The sequence below is a fragment of the Heterodontus francisci genome, chromosome 44 (assembly GCF_036365525.1).
Source record: "Heterodontus francisci isolate sHetFra1 chromosome 44, sHetFra1.hap1, whole genome shotgun sequence".
NCBI classification, from domain to species: Eukaryota; Metazoa; Chordata; class Chondrichthyes; order Heterodontiformes; family Heterodontidae; genus Heterodontus; species Heterodontus francisci.
Genome location: NC_090414.1, coordinates 19,383,904 through 19,410,157, shown reverse-complemented (window position 1 = coordinate 19,410,157; position 26,254 = coordinate 19,383,904). Strand labels below are relative to the sequence as shown.

The 26,254-nt window shown below is 44.3% G+C and overlaps 3 protein-coding genes across 3 annotated transcripts in view; 2 read left to right on the top strand and 1 right to left on the bottom strand.

Moving 5' to 3' along the window:
* LOC137355871 (solute carrier family 22 member 6-A-like) overlaps positions 1-7,956 on the top strand; it is a 30,000-nt gene extending 22,044 nt beyond the window's left edge. The window contains exons 7-10 of the mRNA XM_068021477.1: positions 4,328-4,542; positions 5,341-5,449; positions 6,276-6,479; positions 7,612-7,956. Of these exons, the coding sequence (XP_067877578.1) occupies positions 4,328-4,542; positions 5,341-5,449; positions 6,276-6,479; positions 7,612-7,705 (622 nt within the window). The 3' untranslated portion in view covers positions 7,706-7,956. The remainder of the gene's footprint in view (positions 1-4,327; positions 4,543-5,340; positions 5,450-6,275; positions 6,480-7,611) is intronic.
* Positions 1-26,254, bottom strand: part of tm7sf2 (transmembrane 7 superfamily member 2) — a 558,775-nt gene that overhangs the window by 134,909 nt on the left and 397,612 nt on the right. The gene's annotated exons all lie outside the window — the stretch shown is intronic.
* The window catches only part of LOC137355863 (solute carrier family 22 member 6-A-like), a 43,939-nt gene continuing 36,740 nt past the window's right edge, over positions 19,056-26,254 (top strand). Inside the window, exons 1-2 of the mRNA XM_068021458.1 lie at positions 19,056-19,550; positions 22,560-22,663. Of these exons, the coding sequence (XP_067877559.1) occupies positions 19,149-19,550; positions 22,560-22,663 (506 nt within the window). The 5' untranslated portion in view covers positions 19,056-19,148. The remainder of the gene's footprint in view (positions 19,551-22,559; positions 22,664-26,254) is intronic.

Below are 26,254 nucleotides of genomic sequence, written 5' to 3'. Positions count from 1 at the left end.
ATTGTTAGATAGATGCCAATGTTGTAGCTGTACTGGAACAGCTTGGCTAAGGTTGTGAATAGTTCTGGAGCACAAGTCTTCAATACTATAGCTGTACATTGTCAGGGCCCATAGCCTTAGCTGTATCCAGTGTTTTCAACCGTTGCTTGATATTACGTGGAGTGAATCGAATTGCCTGAAGACTGGTATCTGTGATGGTAGGGACCTCAAGAGGAGGCTGAGATAGATCTCCACTTGACACTTCTGGCTGAAGATGGTTGCAAACTGACATGCTGTGCTCTCCCATCATTCAGGATGGGGATGTTTGTGGAGCCGTCTCCTCCGGTTAGTTGTTTAATTGTCTACCATTCACGGCTGGATGTGGCAGGACTGCAGTGTTTTGATTTGATTCGTTGGTTGTCAGATTGCTTTGCTCTGTCTATTGCAAGCTGCTTCTGCTGTTTAGCCTGCATGTAATTCTGTGTTGTAGCTTGTCAATCAATGTGACAAAGTATTATGCCAGGCAACTTTATTCAGGCTAAACTACTAATCAGATTTATTTGCAGTTAAATGATTTTGTAGAATCAGAAATAAAGACAAAATACTATATAGTATAGGTGGCACTTTACAATACATAAAATTTGGATAATTATTTCACAGAGTTCATGAATCTCCTACCTACACTTTTAAAACTTTTAGATACTGTAGCTGAAAATCCTCGACCATGCTCTATTGGGAGATCTGTGGCAGAGGGAGCGCGTGTGACCTCTACTGCTGACCTGGCGGAGTACCTGGGTGGGTTCACCTCAGTTAAATGATTCTGGCAGGTTCCCATACAAATATAGATGTGTCGTTGTTGGGGGATGGGTGGCGCGCGGTGGTGCACAGATTGGGAAATTAGCCAGGCTGAAAAAATGCTTTATTAGCCCTTTTTAAGGAGGATGATATTAATCATGCTGTCAGGTTACTAATTAGGCCAGAATCCTGTAGGTGGGTCTCACATTAACCACGTAAAGGAACCTGCACAACGGGTCATTCCAGGTTGCTGGATGGGAGAGAGGTTAAGGTTGGGGATATTTCTACTGTAGGAATTCCTTCCCTCAATCACCACCATCTCCCCACACCCCCCAAATCTTAACACAAGCCGAATTCTCAGTGGAGATCCTCCATTCCCGATTTGCACCTCTAGCGCAACAAGAGCAATGCTAGGCCAAGGAATTTTAGCCCCAGACCTTAGTGCTAATATGTAAGTGCTGCTTATAGAGCTTTGTACACCCCCCCCCCCCCACAAACACCTGCATTGGACAACAGAACACAATGATCACTAGATCTGACATTTATAGGCTGGATTCTTTTGAAGACTCTTGTCAGCAGCCATTTCTGATGAACATACAATTGATAAAGTAACTGGTTGATGCATTGACACTTGGCTCAGGAATTCAAACAATGAATTATACTTTTCACAGGCTACCACCACAAGACATGCCAGTTGCAAACAAAAATTCTTGTCTGCATTGCTGATGGTCACTAAAATTCCCCACCATCAAAAAACAGAGCCTTTATTTTACTTGTTCATGGGATGTGGGCGTCATTGCTGAGGCCTGCATTTATTGCTGACCCTAATTGCCCTTGAGAAGTTGATGATGAGCCGCTTTCTTGAACCACTGCAGTCCTTGTGGTGTAGATACGCCCACAGTGCTGTTAGGCAGGGCGTTCCAGGATTTTGACCCAGCGACAGTGAAGGAACGGCGATGTATTTCCAAGTCAGGATGGTAGGTGACTCAGAGGGCAACTTTGAAGTTGGTGGTGTTCCCATGCCCCTGCTGCCCGTGTCCTTCTAGGTGACGAAGGTCACAGGTTTGGAAAGTGCTGTTGAAGAAGCCTTGGTGTGTTGCTGCAGTGTATCTTGTAGATGGTACACAATTCAGTCATGGTGCACTGGTGGTGGAGGGTGTTAATGTTTAAGGTCATGGGGTGCCAATCAGGCTGCCTGCTTTGCCTTGGATGGTGTCGAGCTTCTTGACTGTTGTTAGGGCTACACTCATCCAGGCAAGTGGGCAGTATTCCATCACACTCCTGACTTGTGACTTGCAGATGATGGATAGGCTTTGGGGGTGAGTTATTTGCCAAATACCTAAATAAATAATCATGATATCCCTGCAAATGACAGATACAGCTGTAACCAATAGTGTATCTGGTCATTCATTTTGAATTCATCAAAGAACCAAGTTAAAATTTCATTTCCTTGCTATTTTAAAACAGTATAGAGACAATTTTGCAAGTCCCTGGCCCAGTCCCAGAGACTTATTAGACAGAAACACATTTTGGAGATAGGGCTTTCATGTTATTGAGGTGGTTCTGAAAGCTGCTGTCCCATAAACATTGATCACAACTCAAAAGTACTTTCTTGGCTGTAAAGCACTTTGGGACATCCTGAGGTCATGAAAGACACTATATAAATACATGTCATTCTTTACTGCATCTCGTGAGATTCTGCTGAGAGTCTCACCATGCAAAATTTACTTTCATAAGCATGCAAAAAGAAACATTATTGTCACAGGAGGCATCTAGAAAGGGCAAAGACTGTCAGCAAGTAGACTGGTTTTCTCTGAAATCATATTTAAAATTGAATGGAAGATTGCAATTGAGAAGGACATGTTTCAGAGAAATAATTTGACTTAGCTGCCCTAACCCTGAGCTCTTTGTCGAGATTCTGTCCCATCTCCTGCCCTACTCTCTTTGAGCTCATTGTAGCCATGAGACCCACCTCCTGCTCCAGGATCCAATTCCCCCCAAACTATTGACCAAGTTCCTTTCCTTGCCCCCATGTTAGCTGATGTTGTTAATATTGCCCTCTTCTCAGGTATTGTCCCCCTCCCCTTCAAATCTTGCATCATGCTCCCTCTCCTCAAAAATCCTATCCTTGACCACCCTGTGTCCTTGCAAACTACCTTCCCATCTCCAACCTCCCTTTCCTCTCCAAAGTCCTTGAAGACATTGTCAACTCACAAATCCGTGCCCACCTTTGCCACTATTCCATGTTTGAATCCCTCCAATCAGGTTTCAGCCCCCACTACAGTACTGAAATGGCCTTTATCAAAGTAACAAGTGACTATGACTGGTAAACTATCCCTCCTCATTATTCTCGACTTACCTGCAGCCTTTGACATGGTTGACCATGTCATCCTCCTTCAATGCCTCTCCTCTGTCATCCAGCTGAGTGGAACTGCCCTTGCCTGGTTCCATTTTTATCTATTAAATCATAGCCACAGAATCACCTGCAATGGCTGCTCTTCACATTCTCGCACCGTTACCTCTGGAACTCCCAAAGGATCTAAACTTGGCCACCTTCTATTTCTCATCTACATGCTGACCTCAACCACATCAGCTGAAAACACATCAGCTTCCACACGTACGCTGACAGCACGTTCGCAACCTTGGTGTTGTGATTGACCCCTTTAATGAGCTTCCGACCAGATATCCACTCCATCACCAAGCCGCCTACTTTCACTTACGTAGCATCACCTGACTCCGATCCTGCCTCAGTTCATCTGCTGCTGAAACCCTAATCATTCCTTTGTTACCTCTAGATTTGATTATTCCAATGCTCTCCTGGTCGGCTTCCTACCTTCCACCCTGAATAAAGTTGTGCTCATCCAAAATGCTGTTGCCTACACCTAACACAACTCCTGTTCACTCATCATCCCTGTGCTTGCTGACCTACACTGGCTCCCAGTGTGACAAAGCATCGATTTTAAAATTCTGATCCTTGTTTTCAAATCCCTCCATAGCCTCCCCCTCCCTATTTCTGTAACCTCCTTCAGCCCTACAAGCCTTTGAGATGTCTGCACTCCTCTAATTCTGGCATCTTGCACATCCCCAATTTTAAATATTCTACAGTTAATGTTTCAGGTCGATCACCTTTCGTCAGAATAAGCCATTGACCTGAAACGTCTCTCTTGCTCCACAGATGCCGCCAGGCCTGCTGAGTATTTCCAGCATTTTCAGTTTTTATTTCAGTTTTCCAATAACCACAGTATTTTGCTTTTGTATAAACATTCTACTATTGGCAGCCGTGCTTTCAGCTGCCTGGGCCCTAACTTTGGAATTCCCTCACGAAACCTCTCCACCCCTCTCTCCTCCTTTCGGATGTTCCTTAAAACCTCTTTGACCAAGCTTTTGGCCATCTATCCTGATATCTCCTTCTGTGGCTTGGTGTCAAAATGGTTCTTTTATTGATAACACTCCTGTGAAGCACCTCATGACGCTTTGCTACATCAAAGATGCTTTATAAATGCAAGCTGTTATTGATAAAATCCATTCTCAATGATTTTTTTTCCTCCAACAGGTTTTCAATGGGTTTTGCGTATTATGGGTTAGCAATAGACCTGCAAGGATTCGGAGTTGATATTTACCTCATCCAAATCATTTTTGGTGCTGTCGATATTCCAGCAAAATTTGTTGCCGTTATCACATTAATTTATGTCGGCAGACGGTTCACACAAGGCACCTCCCTCATCCTGGCAGGGAGCATCATAATATTAAATATCTTCATCCCAAAAGGTAAGGGGTATAGTTACATATCTTCCCTTTTAACTGGCCTCAGATCAAACACAGGAGGGTTGCCCTTGCCAAGCATGAAAATATTGTGGTCTGAAGATATTTTCACTAAAAGTATCGAAAGACCTGCATGTGCCAAACCTGATAGCAAGATCTGGTGTCACGCAACAGGAAGGCTGTCCCTCCCGCTGGTTTGTGGCACCTCAGCGGAAGTTTCTTCCCGCTCGCCTTGAACATGCCTCGGGCTAAAACCAATCCTACTGTATCAGTGTCACCTCTTTCAGCAAAGGAGGAGAGGTCATTAGAAATGCTACTCTCCATGACCAAGAGCACAGCAGCACCACCTAGTCGCTAGCCTGTGCAGATGGAAACGATCAACTCATTGTCTGTGCTGAGTTAGTTGATCTCAGCTGGGTCTCCATTTGAAGTGCTGCAATTAGGCACTGTATTCTTGAGCTCAGTAAGAAAACAGAACTCAAGATTTTATCCCTATCCAGTGACCATGCATTAAAATAGTGCTTTGGGGTATCTATCTAAACACGTCAAGTAATTCATTAAACATACTGTGCAATGGTTGGTTGGCATCCTTCCAACTACGAGAGATGATGGACATGCAGCAAACAATCCATTTAGGTGGGGTGTCTTCTCTTGGTGCACCTTTGTTGATGGCTGTGACGGCCAATCCTTGACAGGCAGGTTCTGCCACGAGTGCCGCATGCGAAGCTGTCAAGTGACGCTGTGAGTTGTTGTTTTTAACCTGCAATGACATCAATGACATTCCCACTGTTCCATCTCTCTTAGAGTTGAAGGCCTTACGAACTTCATTTGCTGCTGTTGGGAAGGGATGTCTCGCTTCTGCATTCAGCTGTTCCTTTCTCTATGCAGGTGAACTCTACCCAACTGTGGTCAGGTGGGTTCTTCTGTTACGTTCTACCAGTGAAACCAGCAGCCAGGCTGGAAGATCAAGGGATAGTCTCGGGGGAAAGGTACACGTGTCATGATTGTACTTGTGGGCTTGAATATTACAGAATATATCGTACTTGGAAGGAAAACTGAAAGTAGCTTTGTGCTTTGGGGAAAACAATGACCTGGGGGTTATTGTAAGGTCAGATAAACTTAAGCTGCTGTAGTGAGAACAGTGAACAGAGCTCCACATATGTCTTTAATTAAACACTTGTTAAATCTTTGTTAAAGTTAAAGCTGTGATTTCAAGTGTGATTCATTTCAGCCTGAGATGTGACAACACAGTGTAAGGAAGTAAAATGGGCTGAGCTGGAGCATTCAATGTAAACAGCATTCAAACATGTTTTTGTCATCATGAATAACAAAATAAGGCTCCCTGAATGTCCTAGCACATAACAATGCTGCTTGACAAGCTGCTAAGCATATAGAGTCCAGAAACTTCAATGCCTGGGCTGTGCTTTGCGCTGATAACAGCCAGACACCAATAAGAGCACTACGATTCCTTAGTACCATTTTATCTGCGGGGGGAAAAATAGCTTTTCAGTGAAACTATGTTGAAAACTAGTTTGGACAGCAAGGTGAGAACTTGATCAGGTAAGGCTGTGATGACTGAATATCAGCCAGGCTTTCACGCATGAAGGATAGTTAACTGGGCAAGGTTCTGGCTAGTGCACGGTGACTGTGAAACTGTACTCAGCAAGAGACAGCACCTTCATGACAGGATGGGTGAAATGTTCTAACAGCAGCTTTTGATACTCTATTTGTCTCTGTAGACAGACGGGATTGGGACTTGTGACCACCATGGCCCGGATCGGAGCCGTGGTGGCACCAGTTGTACAGCTGACGGGTGATTACATAGCATTTCTGCCGATGGCAATATATGGTGGCGTGGCGATAATATCTGGAGTTACTGCCTTTCTCCTTCCGGAAACACTCAACATCCCAATACCGGACACCATTGAGGAGGTGGAAAGCAGGTTTGTACTGCCAACATTTCACTATGATTTGAATTATAAGTTGACAGCAAGGGTAACAACCTACTGGAATTCAATAAGCTCTTAGACCTGGGTTTATTGCATTGATACTCATAACACTGCTTTGACTAAGCTTTTGGTCACCACTCCTAGTATCTCCTCCTTTGGCTTGACATTCATTTTTCTCTGATTATGTTATGTGAAATGCCTTGGGACATGTTTTAACATTAAAAGTGGTACATGAATGCAGGTTGTTACTGTTGTTCATCACTTGCCTTTTCTTATTCTCCTGCACAATAAAGCAAACTCTCACTATTAGCAGACAGTTTTATCCAGCATCCATCAAGAGTTAGGATAATATTAGAGTAGATTTACTGGTCATACACATCCATCTGGAAATGGTAGGTCCCATCGGGGAACCTCACCTCAGCTGACCTCCTTCACCTTGCCTGATAATGGGCAGTAAAGGAGAAGATTTAGCCCATGGTCTGCTCTGAGATAGTTCAGCCACAATAGCAATGAGGATGCTGCAATTGGCCTCAGGACCAATTTTCCCTCTTCTTTGAAACAGAAACAAAAAGTACTGGAAATACTCAGCAGGTCTGGCAGCATCTGTGGAGAGAGAACCAAAGTTAGCTTTTCAGGTCAGTGACCTTTCATCAGAACTGGTAAAGGTTAGAAAATAATTAGGTTTTAAGCAAGTGAAGGGGAGAGGGGTGGGGGAGAGAACAAAGTGGAAGGTGTTTGTTCCTCTTTTTTGTCATCGTGTGTAGCCTATTTTCAATGTGCGGTACCTTTAAATTCTTTTGCATGGCCGGTAGCTTCTGGGTTACCATGCTTTCATGCACACGGGCACCTTAGAGGGAACATTGCTCAGGGCCCCAGTTAGAGAGAGGTGGGGGAAAATCAGCAGGATTTCTTACTCCTGATCACAAGCCAAAGACTCCTGCTGGATAGTGAGGAAAGGATCTTGTTCAGGTGTGACAACTGCCTGTTGACACACTCTATCTCTGCTCACACCGGAAGAATGGTCACTTGGGTGAGGTGCCTCCAGAACAGAGAGGTAAAGCTGAGAAATACACAAATAAAATTGGAATGTTTTCTAATCACTGTTTTATGATTTATGTATTCTTAGAGCAAAGAAAGGTGTTGAAAAAGATAAAGAGCGAAAGAAGGATGAGGTTCCACTGCAGGGAACAGACACATCACTGATGGAGCAGTCCATTTAACCAGACACAATCCACTTTCAACACCACATCAACATTCTGAGTGGCTACGTGGTGACTGACGTTTTGTAACACATGGCCACGCATTACACAACTAGTCATACAATAATGCATCCTTAACCTGGAATATTTCTGATGCTGTATAAACATTAGATTAGAAACCATTACAAATCTAAAACAAAAAGACAAGTTTGGAACAATGTGATTCTGAGGCCTGGACATTAATGGGGCGGTTATTTTGGTGCTGGTGGAGTTGGGGGGTTTGCTGAGTTTTGGTCGGATTTCCCCAATTGCTTTGGAGTTTTAATTCCACAACGTTCATCTATTGTAATTGATAGATTTCCTGCTCAGAAGTCAGCCTGACTGACAGGCTTGACTTCCAGTCGGCTGGGAGGATTCCAGGGCTGGCTGCAGGAGCAGGTAGGTCTGATCTGGGCGGGGGAGGGTGGTGTTGGGGCTCTAATCTCTCACCCCTTTGGTGGGGGGGGGGGGGGTGGGTTCTGATAATGATGATCACCATGATCCCAAGGGTCTTTGATGGGGTGGTCTGATGGAAGGGGATCTTAGGGGCTAGGTTGTGGGGTGAAGGAGAAGCACTGATGCTCCTGGCCCACAAGCAGTGCTGTAACGATGTCTTCTCCCTCATGCTGTCTTCACCTTGCTTCAGCTGTCGGGTCTCCCGAAGCCTGCAAAACTCTCAAAGTAGGTTAAATCTGCAGCTGCCTGCATCATTAAAATATTTAAATTGCCAACCTGCCTTCTGGAAGCGGGTTAGCTGCCTGCCCCTATTCGTTCTCTGTTAAACAAGGAGGAAGGTTTTAGATTTTTAAAATTTAATATCTGACCTGACCCAACCCACCCATTATTGGGTGTTATATTCAGGCTCTATTATGAATTGGAATGGGTCCACATCACCAAACTGATCTTAAATGAGACTGAACTGGCAAGGGGGATTTTCCTCAGCTACGTTAGGCGCTAAAGAGTCTCTGAGATGCCCAAAATTGGGTCTTAAGATGAAACGCTAGTTTATCCCACGTTCGTGCAAGTTGCCATCTTGGTAAAGGATTCAAGCTTGCACAAGGAACGGCTGTTTAGAGGATTCTGACTGCCATTTACATTGCCTGAGAGCTCTAATTAAGGAGGCTGCCTGAAATTTTGGTGAATAACTTGACCTGATGCCCTCTCCAAAACATCAACCAGCTGACTGAGGGTAAAGAAGCCGTTGCAGAGGATTTCAAGTACTACATAAAGATATATCACCTTTTACTGTTCTCTTGCTGCTGGAGGTTTGAAGAGAACTTTTGAAACACATCGGGAGACTTTCTATGACACTTTGTCAAGACTTCACCAACAATTTATCAACACTGAATTCGGAAATTCTCTGAGGACTTCATCTCATAAGAATAAGTGCTCTGGTACGTTACCTTATTGGACACCTTATAGGAGTCACCAGGAGAATGGGAGTGTTTGGTCATTGGCATCTTGGTCTGCAGGAGAAATGGGAGAAGGACATGAGACCAGGCAGAGCAGCACCAACTGCTGCAGGAACAAGGGACAGGGTAGGACAACAAGGTGGACTCCTTCCCCACTCCTTCCCTCCTCCTCTCGCCCTCCTCTGCCAGGACCTCCAGTGTTGCCTCTGAGAACCTGTGTGCCCTCTCACTCAGTCCCTGAACCATCCTGCAATTTGACAGTGTTGTGCCATCCACGATACTCCACACCTTCAGTGGGTGCATGGCGACCAAATATACCATTCCATGAAAACTGCATCTAAGCAGCACTTGAGTGCTAAACTTGCAGGTGTCTGTTTTAGCACCCCCAGGCAAGTTCAAATATTGGTAATCAGCAATTAGGTCCAAAATCGTGTGCTAAAACCAGTCTTTCAAACAGTCTTGTCTTATTATGAGCATGGCACCCTGTTTTCACCCTTTCACCAAAACAAACCCCTGCAGTCTTTCTCAGAAGGCTGGGTTTGCTGAGAATGTAACCACTAGATGGCGCTGTACTAGCACACATGCAAATGTAGCCTCATCGACTGAAACGTCACAGTCTGCGATGTTCAGGCAGCTGCCAGGATTAAAGATGGCGCTGCTCAATTTATCACAGAAAAACAAGTTCAACCCATGGCAACACACAATGTTTGATACTCGGAGAACATTGCACTGTTTAAAGTCTCATCAGAAGGACAGCACCTCTGACAGTGCTGCACACCCTCTGTAATTCAGTGAGGTTTCAGTGCCATCCCGCTCTCCGGCCACTTGCTCCCCACCTCCCCATCCCTCCAGATGCTATCAGCCAGAGAGTGGGAGGAGGACGAAGCGGAGAGCAAGTGGAGGGGCGGGGGGGGGGGGGGGGAAGGTGAGCGGCCAGAAAGCGGTGGGGGGGGGGGGGGCGAGCAGCCAGAGAGTGGGGGGGGGGGGGGGGGGGGGGAGGGGAGGTGAAGCAAGGAATGAGCGGCCTGGAGTGAGTGGCCGAGGGGGGAGACCGTTTTTCTGCACATGCGCCAGTTAGTCCTGGCAAGGCAAGACATAGGCTGCGCATGCGCAGCATCTTCGAGCGCAGGAGACCGTTTGCGCATATGTGCAGCTTGGAGCGCTCTGATGATGTCAGCGGGCTGCTACGTTGTCAGGAGTCACTTTGTTCTCAGAAAGGCCATAGGATGGCACTGCAAGGGACAGAAGATTTTCAATTTGGTGCAGTATGAGATGATCTTGCGCTGGGGCAGGGTTGTGGCATTTGGGAATCATACCCTAACATTGCATCACCACAAGAAGGCGATAAGCTGGCAAAAAGAAGACACGCAAAGTCAGCTGTCACATGAATTATGACCAGAGTACAGAAATTTAGTTAGTCATCAATTGTTTTGACATAAAAGTAGTGTTTTCACAGGTATTAATGGTCTGCCACAAATGCAGTTTCAGGAAAACAAAATCACACTTTAGCTAACACACTTTAATGTGCAGTACACAAGTCACCTTAATTTGTTCCAATCAATGACAGTCTAAGCAGCAGTAATTTACTTTGTGTTAAATACCGTGTACTATCTATTAACATTCTTGACCTTATTTAACCTCTGAACTCCTTTATCATCTGCATTGCTTTATCAAGAAGTTCGGTTTCCTTATTTTCTCTCTACAACCTCCTAAGCGTCTAAACCTCCAATACTGTTCAAAAGTTGAATATACTTTCCTTATGTAGCGAGCTCTTCTAACTTGAGAGGGTGATGTATATCCGTGCCAACTAAAAATAGGGCTTCAATTTTAACACCCAAAAATGTGTGGGGTGGGTCAAATCCGATGTTAAAATTTTAAAAACCTGAAACCTTCTCTCACAAAACACAAGTGAAATGCTTCTTTCTCCTTTGCAAGCTTTCTAGTCATCACTATTTTAGCAATGTTAGGAGGTTCATTGTTGCCCTGAGCTTTCATCTTTTGTTGCTGTTACACTCAAACTATAATACTGCTCCTGGCTGATGGAATGCAATATGAGGTAGTGTGAGATCATCTACAGTGGATCCAATAAATTTTTTAAAAATTCATTCATGAGATGTAGGCGTCACTGGCCAGGCCAGCATTTATTGCCCATCCCTAATTGCCCTTGAGAAGGTGGTGGTGAGCTGCCTTCTTGAACCGCTGCAGTCCATGTGGGGTAGGTACACCCACAGTGCTGTTAGGAAGGGAGTTCCAGGATTTTGACCCAGCGACAGTGAAGGAATGGCCGATATAGTTCCAAGTCAGGATGGTGTGTGACTTGGAGGGGAACTTGCAGGTGGTGGTGTTCCCATGTGGGTGGCACAGTGGCGCAGTGGTTAGCACCGCAGCCTCACAGCTCTAGCGACCCGGGTTCAATTCCGGGTACTGCCTGTGTGGAGTTTGCAAGTTCTCCCTGTGTCTGCGTGGGTTTCCTCCGGGTGCTCCGGTTTCCTCCCACATGCCAAAGACTTGCTGGTTGATAGGTTAATTGGCCATTATAAATTGCCCCTAGTATAGGTAGGTGGTAGGGAAATATAGGGACAGGTGGGGATGTGGTAGGAATATGGAATTAGTGTAGGATTAGTATAAATGGGTGGGTGATGGTCGGCACAGACTCGGTGGGCCGAAGGGGCTGTTTCAGTGCTGTATCTCTAAACTAAACTAAATTTGCTGCCCTTGTCCATCTAGTTGGTAGAGGTTGCGGATTTGGAAGGTGCTGTCTAAGGAGCCTTGGTGCATTGCTGCAGTGCATCTTGTAGATGGTACACACTGCTGCCACTGTGCGTCAGTGGTGAAGGGAGTGAATGTTTGTAGATGGGGTGCCAATCAAGCGGGCTGCTTTGTCCTGGATGGTGTCGAGCTTCTTGAGTGTTGTTGGAGCTGCACCCATCCAGGCAAGAGGAGAATATTCCATCACACTCCTGACTTGTGCCTTGTAGATGGTGGACAGGCTTTGGGGAGTCAGGAGGTGAGTTACTCGCCTCAGGATTCCTAGCCTCTGACCTGCTCTTGTAGCCACGGTATTTATATGGCTGGTCCAGTTCAGTTTCTGGTCAATGGTGGCCCCCAGGATGTTGATAGTGGGGGATTCAGCGATGGTAATGCTGTTGAATGTCAAGGGGAGATGGTTAGATTCTCTCTTGTTTGAGATGGCCATTGCCTGGCACTTGTGTGGCGCGAATGTTACTTGCCACTTATCAGCCCAAGCCTGGATATTGTCCAGGTCTTGCTGCATTTCTACACGGACTGCTTCAGTATCTGAGGAGTCATGAATGGTGCTGAACATTGTGCAATCATCAGTGAACATCCCCACTTCTGACCTTATGATTGAAGGAAGGTCATTGATGAAGCAGCTGAAGATGGTTGGGCCTAGGAAAATGCAAAATAGAATTGTTTTCTTGAGGGTGAGGAGCTGTAGAGGAGCAAAGGTATTTCAGTGTCCAAGTAGACAAATCACTAAAAACCAGTGGAGAGGTGTAAAAAGTAATCAAAAGGCTAATGGAATCTCAGGGGAGCTGGAATACAAATGAAGAAGTGATGCTTCAGCTGTACACTGCCTTGGTCAGACCACTTCTGCAGTACTGCATTCAGTTTTGGGTTCCGAACCTCAGGAGAGATATTGTGATGGAATATGGGTATAATCGGCTTAATTAAGTAGAATTTGGAAATAGTTAGTGTATTATGCCTTTTAGAGTTAAAGATTGAATACATGGTCAGTTTTCAGATGTCACTGAAATTCCCCTTTAAGAAAGTAGAGTTAAATATTTCAAGCTCCCTGTTCGAATAAAATTTCTGTTGTCAGGGAATTGGAAGGTAAACACACACATTGAAATATCCTGTGTGATATCAGTAAGAAGTAGCAATAAACTTAATTAGTTGATGGTGTTGTTGATGCAGACAAATCAGCCCCGGAGGTTGCTTTAAGGTTCCATTAAAAAAAAGACAATTATAGAAAATGGACTCACAGGAACAAGAGGTCAAGTAAACACAATTATAAACATTTTGACCAGATAAAAGTTCACAACTTCAGAAAACATGGGGTTTCCAGTAAAACATTAAAGTGGAAATGGTAATTAAATATATGGATTTTAAAAGGAACAAAGAAAGATCACATAAATGCTGGAAGTCAGATGACACCTTAGAAACAGTACAAAAATGAGAGGTTTTAAAAGCAAAGTTTAGGGGTGTTGTATCCTCAAATAACACTTCTCATCCCATGCCTTGCTTGGGGGATTTAAGGTAAAAGTTTACTTTAAATTTTGATGGATATTCTGGATTTTCTAGGATAATTTTGCTGTAACATTAGCAAGGTTAAACTTTTGGATTCTATGTTGGAAATAAGAATGTGTGTTATATCTCTCAGTAATATTTGACGTTGTGATTTTTAAAATTTTAATTTTATTTAGAGATACAGCACTGAAACAGGCCCTTTGGCCCACCAAGTCTGTGCTGACCAACAACCACCCATTTATGCTAATCCTACAGTAATCCCATATTCCCTACCACCTACCTACACTAGGGGTAATTTACAATGGCCAATTTACCTATCAACCTGCAAGTCTTTGGCTGTGGGAGGAAACCAAAGCACCCAGCGAAAACCCACGCAGTCACAGGGAGAACTTACAAACTCCGCACAGGCAGTACCCAGAATCGAACCCGGGTCCCTGGAGCTGTGAGGCTGCAGTGTTAACCACCGCGCCACTGTGCCACCCCACTTATCCACTTATACTTATATACTTAAGAAGTTTATTACATGTTAAATTCTTTAATAAATCTAGAAAAGTTAATAAATTGTCTCATGTAGTATTCTGTATACAACTACAAGAACCCCCTCTCTGTGTCTCTTTAAGTGGAGAGATACGTATTGAAGAGAGTTTCCCAGATGCTTATAATATCTGGGATATTTATGACTTAGCCATAAATATTAAAAATAGAGCATCCGATAGATGGTAATATTCTCTGTTGGTTTTCTTTCTTTGAGGGAAAGTTAGTACAATTCTTTGGACCCAAATAAGTGTCTGAGAATTTGTCTGGTTTGAACTTGATTAAAGGCGATTCATGAGGATGTACTCCTGATTTGCTTTAGTCCCTATAAGGGGTTAAAGTCAAAAATCACTTCAATATATTAACCTTGGAAGGAATACAGCACATACATAGCAGAATGACATCAATGCTTAAAGGGTTAAATTATGAGTGCAGGCTGCATAAACTTGTCCTGTATCCCTTGAGTTTAGAAGATTGAAGGCTGATCTAAACGACATCTTTAAAATGATAAAGGAATTTGATAGAGTAGAAACAGACAAACTATTTCTTCTGGGTAATGTTAAGGGGGCATAATCTTAAAATTAGACCTAGGCCATTCAGGAACGAAATCAGCAAGCACTTTTTCACAAGAGGGTAGGGGAAATCGGGAACCCTTCCCCGAAAGACTCTGGATGTTGGGTTAATTAGATTGTCAGATATTTGTTCGAGTATCAAGGGATGTGGAATAAATGCGAGTCAATGGTGTTGAGGTACAGATCATCATGATCTGATTGAATGGCAGAACAGGTTCAAGGGGCTGAATAGCCTCCTCCTGTTCCTATGTTCCCTGCAATTTCACTCTATTGAAATCTGTTACTCTTACTGATTCAAAGCCTTAAACTGTAGAACTCCTTATCTTCCTCACTCTACTCTATAATCTCGGCAGCATCTAGCCAATACTTCTCTTACTTTAGTCACCTCGGACTTTTTTTAACCTTGGGTATGTCCTACGATACAGGCCTCGGCTGTTCACTCATGTTTCTCAGTAATAGATCAGGTTTCAGGGCAACCTCTGGCTCCCTATTGAAGGCAGTACCATTGATCGCTTAAACTGGGCCCTCGGAAGTCCAGGGGTTTCGAGACCCTCAAATTGCAGATTCCCATACTTTATGTGTATTTGTTGATTTACCAGCACAGTTACTACGTACTTTATTCTGCGTCAAAAATGTTTCTCTTGCAGTGAGAGCATTGTTTTCCTTCGGATAGCTAACGCTATCTTTCATTAGTCAGGATAGGGTGCCTTGGGTTTGTAAGAAATTCCAGAAAATGTATCAGTATTTGCAGGACGTCTCCAGGAGTGCATTAATATTTGCAGGTACTCATCAATAAGAATGGTTTGAAAACTTCCTGCGTAACAATGAAAACAAATATCTAATGCTACTAGCTATAAAACTGATAGCATATTCTTGTTTTAAACAATCTTTGGATAACCATTCATATCAATGTGTATACAAAGGTGCGAAGCATTAGGAATAAAACTGGGGAACTAGAAGCACTGATTAGCATAGTGAGGACTGCTGATTTTACTCCACCACTTGATCCAATGTTAGGTGGTGTACTCTTTGCATAATTTAGGCTGCTGTCAAAAACAGTCGGCAAATGATCTCTACCCCTGCAGCACAGCATTACAGCACTGAGAAATTTCAAAAATAGCCTCACTTGAGGTATGAGGAGGTTGCTGGTTGCCCCGTGATTTGAAGGCACCCAGTTTCCATGACTGTTTCTTTTACAGCAACAGAGGAAAATACACACGAGTTTCTCTCAGTTGGTCCAATTGTCCTATACATAACATTTCTCTCCATTATTGTTACTAACTGTTTTCCTGGATATGTGGCTAAATTTATGATGACGTCTGGACTTAAAGCTGGCATGAATTTAACATGTATAACCTCAGAGTCAGTATAAGATGAAGTCTGTAAAGCCGAAAGGGTACAGAAGAGATTTACAAGGGATGTTGACAGGGCTGGAGAAATTTAGCTATGAGGAAAGATTGGACTGGGGTTGTTTTCCTTGGAACAGAGGAGGCTGAGGGGAGATTTAGTTGAGATGCAAAAAATTCTGAGGGATCTAGATAGAGTGGATAGGAAGGCCTTATTTCCATTAGTAGAGAGGTCAATAACCAGGGTACATAGATTTAAAGTAATTGGTGAAAGGATTAGAGAGGAGTTGAAAAGAACTTCCTTCACCCAGAGGGTGATGGGGTCTGGAACTCACTGCCTGAAGGATTGGTAGAGACAGAAATCCTCATCACATTTAAAAATTACTTGGATATGCAAAAACCTGCAGGTCTATGGACCAAGAACTGGAAAGTGGGATTAGGCTGGATAGCTTTTTACATTCGGCACAAACATGCTGGGCCGAATGGCCTTCGTCTGTGCCTTAAATGTCTATGATTCTATGATACTATAGACAGAATAGAATATATGGGTGATAAAGTTACAAATATTTGTTTTTCAAAAGACATGAATGAAATAGGTAAATACGACCAGGAATTCATGTTTAGAATAGAGAAGCTGAGGTAAGTCAAGAAGAAATGATGAATAACACCAAGAGTCATAGAGTTATAACAGCACAGAAGGAGGCAGGGCATTCAGCCATCAGGTCCATGCCTGCTCTCTGTAGAGAAATCCAATCAGTTCCATTAGCCTGCTTTATCCCTATAGCCCTTGTTTCCCTCAAGTGCCCAGCCAATCTCCTGACCACTTCCAACACCTTTGTAGGTAGTGAGTTTTAGGTCATTATCACTCGCTGTGTAAAAAAGTTCTGCCTCACATCCCCCCTGCATCTCTTGCATAAAACTGTAAATGTGCCCCCTAGTCCGTGTACCATCAGCTAATGGGAATAGCTTTTCTTTGTCTACCCTATCCAAACATGTCAGAATCTTGTACCCCTCTTTCAAAACTTTCCTCAATGTCCTTTGCTCCAAGGAAAACAACCCCAGCTTCTCCAATCTCACCTTGTAGCTAAAATCTCTCATCCCTGGAATCATTCTGGTAAATCTCCTTTGCACCCTCTAAGGGTCAGCGTCAGCTTGGATAAAAAACTGGCTTAAGGACAGAAAACAGAAAACCCTCACATTCTTCCTGAAGTGTAGTGACCAGAACTGGATGCAATACTCTAGTTGTGGCCTAACCATAACCTTATAAAGATTCAGAAAAACATCCCTGCTTCAATACTCAATACTTCTATTTATGAAGTCACCTTTAAAGATCTATGCACATGAACCCCCAGGTCCCTCTGTCCCTGTACACTCTTTACTGTACCATTTAGTATAAATTGCCTCTTCCTATCCCTTTTGCCAAAATGCATCACCTCACACTTCTCTGTATTAAATTCCAATTGTCACTTGTCTGTCCATTCTGCTAGCCTATCTATGTCCCATTGCTGTTGATTGGTGTCATTGTCACTGTCTGCCACACCCCCAAGTTTCATATCATTAGGAAATTTTGAAATTTTACTCTGTATTCCAATATCCAAGTCATTTATGGATATAAAAAAAAAGCAGTGTGAGCACTGAACCTTGACACGGTTGTCTACCAACATGCAGTCTGAAAAACAACCATTTACCATGACACACTGTTTTCTGTCCTTAAGCCGATTTTTAAATTACATTTTTTATCCACTGACCTTCCTAGTCCATGAGCCTCAATTTCGGCAGCCAGCCTTTTATGTGGTACTTTGTCAAAGGCTTTCTTAATGTGAGAACAGAATTTTCGAGAACAGAATAGATGGGGATATTTAAGCTGAAATAATTAATCAATCATGTATTACTAACCAACTAACCTCGGATCTGCACAGACAGCTTATCAGAATTGACTTCATAGCTTCAGGGCTGCACAGAAGCTTATCAGTAGAAGAAGTACTAATAGGACAGCTGCAGCCTGCTGAAGAGTAGCCTATTGTACAACAATCAGCCCAGCGTTCCAAGGAGATAGGGGAATAAGAAACTGCTTGAGGGACAGAGAAGGAGAGGAGAGAAGAGCTCAGGTGTTGTTGTTGTTTGCTTTGCTGATGGTGTAACCAAGAAGTACTGCAATAAAGTTTCTTAAAGCTACAGTCGGACTTCGTCTCTCTTTGTGTAACTAATGGGATCCAACATTAAAATCCATATAGACAACATCCATTGCTTTCCCTTCATCAACCTTCTCTGTTACTTCATCAACAAAATCAATTTTATCGATTAGTTAACCACGATCTGACTTTTACAAATCCATGCTGCCGCTCCCTAATTAACGCAAACCTCTCCAACTGCCAGTTGATTTTTTCCCCTGATTGTTGTTTCTAAAACCTTACTGACCACAGATGTTAAACTGACCAGCCTGTAGTTACTAGGAATGTCGCTGTACCCTTTCTTGTAGAAGGGTGTCATATTTGCCACTCTCCAATTATTTGGCATCTTCCCCCGTAAATAGGGAAGATTGGAAGAATATGGCAGTTCCTTCTGCTAATTCCACTCCCACATTTTAGCAACCTGGGATGGAAGCTGTTGGGACCAGGCAGCGTATCTACTCTAAGCATCGTCAGCCTTTCCAGTACATCCTGCCTATCAATTTTCATCTCATCCATTAGCTTCGACTGATATTTTGTCAGCAGCCAAGAGTGGGTTTTAAAGGTCTATAGATTGTAAGAAGACTGAGGGAGGTAGAAAGTTCCACAATCCTACATCCAATCGAATACAGTTCAAGTGGATAAAACTTCAGACCCTTTCCACCCCCACACCCCCCCCCCCCTTACCCCACCCCCAACATCTAATGGCTTCAGCTATTTCAAATTATTTTGACTGAAATGGTTCTAGAAAGACAGGGGTTATTATATACACTGATGAATGAGCACACTGAGAAGATGGTACCTGTAAAAAGCAGGTAATTATTTGATGAGACTTCCTAAATGTTAGTGACACGTATACCCACTGACCAATAACTCTCCCAAACCCCCACCAACCACAATTCCATGGCCTTTCTTTCATAGCGTCCAAACTCATTAAACCAAGTTTTGCAAGTTGGAGTGAAAAAGTAACTCTGTTATCGCCAGATTAAACATTACTTAATGTATGGACTAATGATCAGTACAGCTAAAGGCACACTGTTTTTGCATCAGACTCTGTCAGTGTCACAACCTCTCAGTTAGTAACAGTTCTTCTGCATTATTGTCTTCATCTGTAAGCTGCAGCCATGAGCTTCGGTGATATCCTGGAGGATGTTGGAAGTATGGGAAAATTCCAAATCTTCCACATCTTGTTGCTGTCATTCCCATCTTTGATCTTGCCTAGCCACAACCTGCTTCAGAACTTTGTGGCTGCTGTACCCAATCATCACTGTAGGATCCGTTTGGAAATGAATGGATCGAGGTATGTTAATGTCACAGATAAGCCACAGACAGAGGAGCTTCTCCAGGTTTTCATCCCTCTGGACCAGAATCAGCAGCCAGAGCAATGCCGTATGTATTCCTCACCTCGGTGGCATCTTCTGGATCTCAACAAGACGTGGGGAAATACAACTGAATATGAGACGCAAATGTGCACTGATGGGTGGACGTATGACGACTCTAAGTTTAAAGCCACAATAGTTACAGAGGTAGGTCTGAGAATGTCTATCTGTTTAAGGTTTCAATAACATTGTGTATAATGTGGAACTGAAGGGATGTCTGTAAATGAATGTGTATGTACTGGGATAACGTCACCTCCATGAGGGGTTTTCAGTTCAAACATCTAGGCACATGTGCAGGAGATGCACCATTGTTGGGTTAACACCAGCTTTAGCCCCCTTAATTGCTAAATGGGCAAAGTGATTACTGGTGTGGTACTAAGCCATTAAAAACTAAAAGATCCTGTACTTCCTTTCTGTGTTCAATTAGCTAATCTCAGCAGGGTGGCAGCTGTGACAACATAACAACCCTGTTTATAGGGAGAGTAAATATCATCCAACTGTACACACCAGTGACCACTGCTCAAAGGTGTAAATGTGTGCACCAAGGTAATGACAGAACTGGGCTCAGCTTTGAGATCCACCATAGTCTAATACACTGCTGAAATCAGTGTATAGGTTTGCAGTTGGAGAATGACTATTGGGTACAGAAGGACTGTGGTACCATACCCCAGCAATATAATGTGTCATCCAAGGAGAACAAGGTCAAAAAGATTACTGGCGCTTACCTGACCTTATTCCCACGGATATCAGCACAGAGAAAACTGAGTGGAAGATCACAATGAGCCCTGTGGGTGCCATACCCTCTCCCTCTGCCCTGCTGCTACTGATGGCATGAGTAATATGGAAAATGGAAGTCTATTTATTAATAGGCTGCGTTTGCGTTCAACACATCCGCTAGGTGGTGCAGTACTGGTACATACGTAAATGCAGGCTCACCGACTGAAACGTTACTGTCTGCAACACCAGTAATAAAAATGGCACTGTTCAATTTGTCACAAAAAAACAAATTAAACCCAAATCCCCTCAATGGCTGCGATCGCTGCCTCCATCCCACCCCAACGCTCCCTCTCATCATTGGCACTTCTCTTCGCCGCTTCCTCCTGTGCCCGTCTGCTTGCTGTTCACTCCCCACCTTGTAGCTCCCTCCCCTCAGCCACTCGCTCCCCGCGTTGCCACTTCCCCACCTCGGCACCTTGATCCCCGCGTCGCCCCATGGCCAAGGGGGGGAAGCAGCGAGGCTGGGAGCGAGCGGACGAGGTGGTGGTGGTGTGGGCGTGAGGAAGTGGCGAGGCCAGGAGTAGTGGTAAGGCTGGGAGTGAGCAGCCTGGGGGTGGGGGTGGTAGGAAGCAGCAAGTGAGCTGCTGAAGCAGCAAGGCGGAGAGGGATTTGCTAGGGAATGGGGGGGGCAGGGGGCATGGGGAAGCAGTGAGGCCCGTTGCGAGCGGCCAAGCGGAGGGTAAGTGGCGAGGCCGGGGGAGAGAGGCTGGAGAGGGGTACTGTTGCAGGGGAATGGAGACAGCGATTGCAGCCATTGAAGGGTGAGGCAACACTTGAATGTCATTATGTCTGGTGTCATTGCACGGTGACGTCAAGGTGCACATGCGCAGATTCATACTGGCAAGTAGGCAAATGTGCGGATGCACTGATGATGTCGGTGATCGCTCTGCATGTGCTCTCTCAGGAGACATGCTGTTATTAATAACATAGATGGTGGAAGCACTGGCAACACTGTACTCAGACAATGTCTGTCTGAAAGTGGTATGCCAGCCCCTCCTAGTATAACAATCCTGCTTAGTATAATTTCCCCTTCCCAGTTGATATCATTTTGCACTTGATCCACATCACTTCAGACTCTCCTTTTAAGTAAGCTATTAACATGCTCCAGGTGACATGGCTACTGTCCAGTAATGATTAAGGAATGGAACTGTGTAAAATGCAAATATAATTAATTTAATGCAGCAAATGACAGTGAAATCCAGCACAGGATTCTGCTCCCTTCTCCCACTGCAATCAACATAGGTTAAAAAAAAAGTAGCTTAAATGAAACGCCGTCACTTTGAAATTTGTTGCCTGAGAAATGGTGCTGACTTCAATTTTCAATCACTATTGACTGTGGGGGAACCTCCCAGGGGTTCAACTGGTACATGCATTATCCAGTTTGGGACTGAGTGAAGTACCTTCTTGGACATGGTGCCAAGGCTGGTTGATCCTTCCGGACTGGAATGCGGCTTCAGTCAGGACCTCCGGGAAAACTAACCAAGCAAAATGATAGACCATTGATCCTTTCTCACATCTCAATTATTCATCTCTGGTCCACTACCCTCCACAGGCAGCGTTCCACCCCCTTCCCCATGCATCAGCACAGAGGAAGCACAACGTCCCTCTCAGTATTTCATCATGTCAGTCTACAACCGCCTGTGCATGCATGTTCCCATTCCTATTCCAACTGATATCTACCTGGTTTCTTTCCGAAGGAGTTTCAGTAAATGACACAGCTTCAACTTCACATATCCCCTCTTTTGTGGGAGATATTTTCCTTTATTGTCCTCCCTGAGGCTTCTTCATTTTGAATCTGCTGTCTTTATTTCTGTGCTGTTCTTCTCTGCATTATCCTGAAAAGAGAGTAAAAGTGAGGCCTGCATGATGTTACAATGACTCCTTATATGTGGGCAGTGTTTAAGCCCACAGCGTGGGTGCAATAACCTTTAGCCTATTCTAAAGATTGATGAACAAAAAGGAACTATTTTCCCCTTGCTGAACAAATCAAACTCCAAATAGAAACACAGTGAACAATCCTTACCCTGCCGGATCAGCAGGAACTTGGTGCAGATATGTCAGCAACAACCTTTAACCTCTGAAAAACAGGAATTCCACATTATTACACATTGATTAACCCATACCCTGCTGAACAGCTAGGAAACATTGCATGACTGTACAGTAAGTAAGCTATATTCGTCTGGATTAGGAGAAAGTCAATACTGTTACACGCATCTAGTCCAGACCCTGGTAAATAAATTGTGATTGTGTGTTACAAGGTGAAAAAATAAAATTTCCACGTACAATATCTGTTAGGTGTGAGGTGTGCGCAGAATATCCCAGTTACTATTAATGCTGTCAAATCCTCAATAACTATCAGCTCCATTTTTATTTTAATAGTGGGACCTGGTGTGCGACTGGAAGTCTCTGAAACGGATCTCACAGTCTATCTACATGGCTGGCTTAATGACAGGAGCCATAGTATTGGGCAGGCTTTCTGACAAGTAAGAAATGTGTGATGAATTATACAAAGCATACTGTTGAGTTGGTGTGTTTAAGCTGCTGGCTGGTCACCCAGGAATTGACATTACATGATTTCCTGCTCAACCTTTAGCCAATTTTTCAGCAGGTAGTGACAGAAAATTCTTGGGTGTACTATCCTGTTGCTGCTTTGTGTATCCTGGTCCCCAGACCCAATGTGGCCCTTGTGATTTGCATCCTTTGAATATTGTAAGAATATTGAATATTCTTAGGTTCAGACATCCATCATTTTCCCAATGACAGCTGCCTCCGAATGTTTTTTTTTCTCCAGGTGCACCTAGTGGATTTGCATAAGACATCTCTTTACTGAACAAAGAGGCCCCAGAATTGTAGGGCATGACTGGCCAGGCAGCTCACCTCCAAAATGCTAATAAACCTAGCACCAGAAGATTGGCTGGGATGGGGCCAGATCTCTCACAGGTCCTGCCTCCCCAGTGATGTATCCCAATCAAAAGAGGGTAGAACATCCTAGTGAAGTGTAAATTGCATTTATTTTGAGCCTTAAATGTAGGAAACATCCTGAGTTACTTGACTATTGGAGGGAGAAAACTAGGGAAAAGGAACAAATAACCAGCCATAAATAAAAACAGAATATGCTCAGCAAGTCTGGCAACATCTATAGAGAGAAAAACAGAGTTATAGTTTTAGGTCTATGACCTTTCATCAGAAGCGAGCTGCTTTGTCCTGGATGGTGTCGAGCTTCTTGAGTGCTGCTGGAGCTGCACTCATTCGGGCAAGTGGGGAGTATTCCATCACAGTCTTGACTTGTGCCTTAGAGATGGTGGACAGGCACTGTGGGGGCGGGGGAGGGGGGGTGGGTGGGGGGTCAGGGGGTGAGTTACTTGCCGCAGAATTCCCAGCCTCTGACCTGCTCTGTGGCTGCTCCAGTTCTGGTCAATGGTGAGCCCCAGGATATTGTTAGTGGGGGATTCAGCGATGGTGATGCCATTGAACATCAAGGGGAGACAGTTAGATTCTGTCTTGTTCTGACAGTTAGATTCTTGGGCTTCTTCTTCATTATCTGAGGAGGTGCAAATGGTGTTGAACATTGTGCCGTCATCAGCGAATATCCCCACTTCTGACCTAATGATTGAAGGAAGGTCATTGATGAAGCAGCTGAAGATGGTAGGGCCTAGAACACTACCCTGAGGAATTCCTGCAGTGATGTCCTGGGACTATGATGATTGACCATCAACAACCACAACCATCTTCCTTTGTGCTAGGTATGACTCCAACTAGCAGAGAGTTTTCCTCTTGATTCCCATTGACTCCAGTTTTGCTTGGGCTCCTTGATGCCAAACTTGGTCAAATGCTGCCTTGATGTCAAGGGCAGTCACTCTCACGTCACCACGAGTTCAGCTCTTTTGTCCATGTGTGGACCAAGGCTGTAATGAGGTCAGGAGCTGAGTGACCCTGGTGGAACCCAGAATGAGCATTGATGCCCAGTTTTGAGTAGCTAGATCTGTTCGAAATCTATCCCATTTAGCACGGTGGTAGTGCCACACAATATGATGGTGGATAGCCTCAATGTGAGGATGGGACTTCATCTCCACAAGGACTGTGCGATGGTCACTCCTACCAATACTGTCATGGACAGATGCATTTGCGACAGGTAGACTGGTGAGGATGAGGTCAAGTAGGTTTTTCCCTCACCACCTGCCTTAGACTCAATCTAGCAGCTATGTCCTTTAGTACTTGGCCAACAGTGGTTCCACCGAGCCACTCTTGGTGATGGAGATTGAAGTCCCACACCCAGATTACATTCTATGCCCCTGCTACCTTTAGTGCATCTTCCAACTGGTGTTCAACATGGAGAAGCACTGATTGGGGGCAGTAGGTGGTAATCAGCAGAAGGTTGCCTTGCCCATGTTTGATCTGATGCTATGAGACGTCATGGGGTCTGGAGTCAATGTTGAGGATTTCCAGGGCAACTCCCTCCTGACTGTATACCACTGTGCTGTCACCTCTGTTGGTGTCTGTGGGACAGGACAAACCCGGGGATGGTGATGGTGGTGTCAGTGACATTGTCTGTAAATTACAATTCCGTGAGTATAACTATGTCAGGCTGTTGCTTGACTAGTCTGTGGGACAGCTCTCTGAATTTTGGCTTAAGTCCGCAGATGTTAGTCAGGAGGACTTTGCAGGGTCAAAAGGGCTGGATTTGCTGTTATAATTTCCAGCGCCTAGGTTGATGCCGGGTGGTCTGTCCGGTTTCATTCCTTTTCTTACGCACCTTGTAGCAGTTTAATACAGCTTGCTAGGTCATTTCGGTGTCAACCACATTGCTGTGGGTCTGGAGTCACATGTAGGCCAGACCAGGTAAAGACAGCAGATTTCCTTCCCTAGAGGGCATTAGTGAACAAGATGGTTTTTATACAACAATCAACACTGGTTTCATAGTCACCATTAGACTAGCTCTTAATTCCACATTTATTAATTAATTTCAAGTTTCACCATCTGCCGTGGGGGATTTGAACCCATGTTCCCACAGCATTAGCCTAAGCATCTAGATTACTAGTCCAGTGACATTACCACTATGCCACTGCTCCCCTTAGATGGCAGTTAAGAGCTGATCACATTGCTAGGGTCCTGGAATTATACCACACCAGGTAAGGATATAATGAACCAGTTAGGTTTGTACAACAATCCAATGGCTCATAGTTACTTTTACTGATACCAACATTTCTTTTTTAACTGAATTCAGATTCTTGAATTGCCATGATGGGATCTGAACTCACATACTCAGAATTACTAGTGCATAACATAACCACACCCAAAGTATCGAGGCAAAGGGGTTTAGAGGGGGAATTCCAGACTCAAGGGGCTTAACAGATCATAGGGAAGGGGTGGTGGGTGGGGGGGTTGCGGGGGTGGAATGTAGAAAAGGCCAGAGTGGGAGGGTCAAAGGGTACAGGAAAGGATTTCACACTGAAGGAGGTTTCAGAGATAGTCTGACATGAGGCCAAGAAGAAATTTGAAGACAAAGACAAAACTTCACTGCATCTTGTGACAGGAAGCCAGCATGGTAAGTCAGCAAGGATGGAGCGATGGGTGAGTGGGACAGTTTGCGGAACAGAATATATGCTGTGAACAAAATTATGGTGAAGGATGGGAGCTGGACAAGGAGGTAACTGGTGAGACTGAGTCCAGAGTGACAGTAGTGTGGATAAGGGTTTCAGTGGCAGTGGAGGGAAAATAGGACAGTGACGTTGTCATGGGAGCTTTTTTTTCTCTGCTTTAAAAACTAAGGGGGGTGTGCCTTTAAGACTGAGAGAAGCTTTTATATTCACTGGGAACACTGTGTGCAAGCAGCAAGTTTGTTTCCTAGGCAACAGCAAGAGAGAGAGAGAGGTCACATGCTGTATTATATCAGTTTGACTGTGTATATAAGAACTGGCTAGAACCGGTTTGAACTGGTAGTCCAGCGAAGAAGCATGCTCTCCTTGAAGGAAGGATTTTGTCCCTCTCAGCAGAAAATCTACATTGGCTGTGTTACGCCTGAAGAGAAAAATAACCTTGAAGGAATCTTTGCATTGTTGGAGGCAACAAATTCC